At 40.2% G+C, this 2,610-nt stretch overlaps 1 protein-coding gene across 1 annotated transcript in view; it reads left to right on the top strand.

Annotated features, from left to right (window-relative positions):
• derl2 (derlin 2) overlaps positions 1 to 2,322 on the top strand; it is an 11,918-nt gene extending 9,596 nt beyond the window's left edge. The window contains exon 7 of the mRNA XM_034895544.1: positions 1,919 to 2,322. Coding sequence (XP_034751435.1) covers positions 1,919 to 2,024 — 106 coding nt within the window. The 3' untranslated portion in view covers positions 2,025 to 2,322. The remainder of the gene's footprint in view (positions 1 to 1,918) is intronic.
• The last annotated feature ends 288 nt before the right edge of the window (positions 2,323 to 2,610 follow it).

The raw sequence follows: 2,610 nt of genomic DNA, 5'->3' as shown, positions 1-2,610 counted from the left end.
ACACTTAAGTGTGACAAACATGCAAAGGAACAGGAAATGAGGAAGGGGGCAAACACTTTTTCACACCACTGTACATGGGCGCCCACTCCACCAACTGAGCCATCTGGGTGCCGCTTTCAGCAATATTTAATCTTGCAGTATCAGGGATAGTGAGTTTACTGTGTCTTATCAGTGTTTATTGTGTCATGCGCGGGACGCATACATAGCAACATCACTGCTACTCATAATCTGATAACGTTTTACTAAATCGGAATCAGACCTAACAATATGTGAGTGTTTTTCTGTGACTTCCTGTACAGACTGTCAGACTTGTCCGTAGCTTATGTCACGTCCCCTGCTGCTCCTGTCCACTTTACAGGCAGGTTTATCTCACACAAGCCTAAACTGAAGCTGGCACCGCCAGGTGCTATTTTAAAGTCGGCAACATTAGTCTCCAGTCCAAACACCAGCCACTACCTGCAACTCAACATGCTGAGAAACACGCAGAACAGGGTGAACAGAACCACCCTCAGGCAAGGAAAGAAAACAGCACAAAAAATCACATAAGCACCCTCAAATACAATTAAACATTATGACTCAGGGTTCATAATTTAGGAAGGGAGTGTTAACATAAATGTAAACTGCAACTTGACTGGTTGATGAAGGCATACAACCGCAAGCCATTCATTCTAGGTGGTGAATAAAGGTTTGACATAAGCAATGGCAGGGCAAGTAAAACAGCATGTTGGGCATGTTGATTGGCCATTTTCTGGCCTTTCTGGCCAGTAAAATTGTTGGAGATGGGGCCTGCTCTCCTCATTTGCCTCCTGGTCTACCTGGGTTTGAGTTGCTTCTGCTGCAACTTGACCCCAGTTGCAGTTGCAACAACTGCTGTTTGCTCTCCTCCCAAATACGTAGTCTCCTAGAGGCCGGGACTGAAGCAGAGGGACTGCTGGGTGCACTAATAATTACTACTAGCTAACGCAATCTAACTGCAAAGTAAGCTTCCCCAGTGCTGCGTTTAAATGCTGTTGGAAATTTTACAATCATTTCAAAATGAACGCAGAAAACAGCCACGTAACCATGGCTGTTTTGCAACATGAACACGGTCACAACATGAACACAAAGACAAAACACTTGGTACCAGATTTTTCAATAAAATATTTTCACTTTAAATACAGTATCAGATATTTGCCTGATTGGCATGGCTACTCCTTTTTATAACATTGTGCCAAATTAGCCATGTTTCATAATTTAAGAGCAATAAATAATGTATAGCCTCTTTTTTTTAACCCTGATACACAATGTTGATTAATTAGTTTGCAAAGAGTGAAGGCAGCAGTCAAACTAGAGCCTCACCCTGGCCTTTCAACATAAACTATAACAAGCATTAGTGTACAATAACTACAAATTATTAGTGTGCAAAACTAACTAAATTTGAACCCATATTTGTTGAATAGTATTTGGTTTGTTGTTTGGATGAATAATTACAAATCATATTTGATTAATGAATTAACAATTTAGAAAAGGTCTTATTTACCATTTCTTTCCGGGCCAGTAAAAATATTCAAGGGACCAGTAAAACCTTGATCTACTGGCCTGGGGGGACAGTGGGGAAAAATGTTATGTTGGACCCTGGCTAAACCTGCAAGATTTCATTTATAATAAACCCTACAGTTTAAAAGGTGAAGGAATGAACAATACATTTTTGGAGCATTTTTCTGTACGTGTTTTGTCCTTATGGTGGAGCTAGATAAAAGCTCAGAGTGAACAAAATGAAAAGGGTTCATGCTCTGGAAAGCTTGAACCTGCTTAGGTGAGATTGAGATTTTGTGCAGCTTTTGGTTTGATTGCTGCATAAGGTGTTTCTAAAGTCTGACACTGTACCCCCCTTTCGAAATCTTTAGAAAATCACTCATCCTCTCTATGTCTCCCACAGAAAGATGCTGTTTGACACGCCAGAGGAAGATGCCAACTACAACCCCCTTCCAGAGGAGCGCCCAGGAGGGTTTGCCTGGGGAGAAGGACAGCGCCTTGGAGGTTAAATTTAACCCCAGATCGTCTCTGATTGCCAGATCAATTCCAAGAACAATTCCTCTAGAGAGATGAAGGGGACAAACATGGTCTGGTTTTGACTTGTCTGTTTAGTTCGGGATGAAGAATGCCAAACAACCAGAGCTGGTTTGGAGACAGTCTGTTGTTTTTGCATATGGGCTCAAATCATCCCCAGAAACTCTTCTTGAAGTAAAATCAGTGCTCTAAGACTATTTGAGAGAACACAAGCTTTGGATGGAATACTGGATGGTGAGCTTTTGGTGCTCATTTGATGTTTGTCTTCATATTCAAAAAATAAAACATATATTGATAAAAACATGAAAGAGACAAAAATGACAGCAGTGAAATAACTAAATGAATTTATTTAGAGGGTGAGTGCATTTTCTTTCTCGTTTCACTTTTAAAAATAATAAATATGTGTGGCAAATGATGCTTTGGTTTTATGACTTTGAGCTTTAGTAATACTGCTTGAAACCAAAGGCGACCCAACAAGTTAGATTAATTGATTCATACAAATAATGTTAGGGAGTAGAAAGGATCCTATAACTTCATACTCAGTACACAAGAGGCCATTGT

This window comes from Etheostoma cragini, chromosome 16 (genome assembly GCF_013103735.1).
Source record: "Etheostoma cragini isolate CJK2018 chromosome 16, CSU_Ecrag_1.0, whole genome shotgun sequence".
NCBI classification, from domain to species: domain Eukaryota; kingdom Metazoa; phylum Chordata; class Actinopteri; order Perciformes; family Percidae; genus Etheostoma; species Etheostoma cragini.
This window is presented reverse-complemented; position numbering and strand designations above follow the sequence as displayed.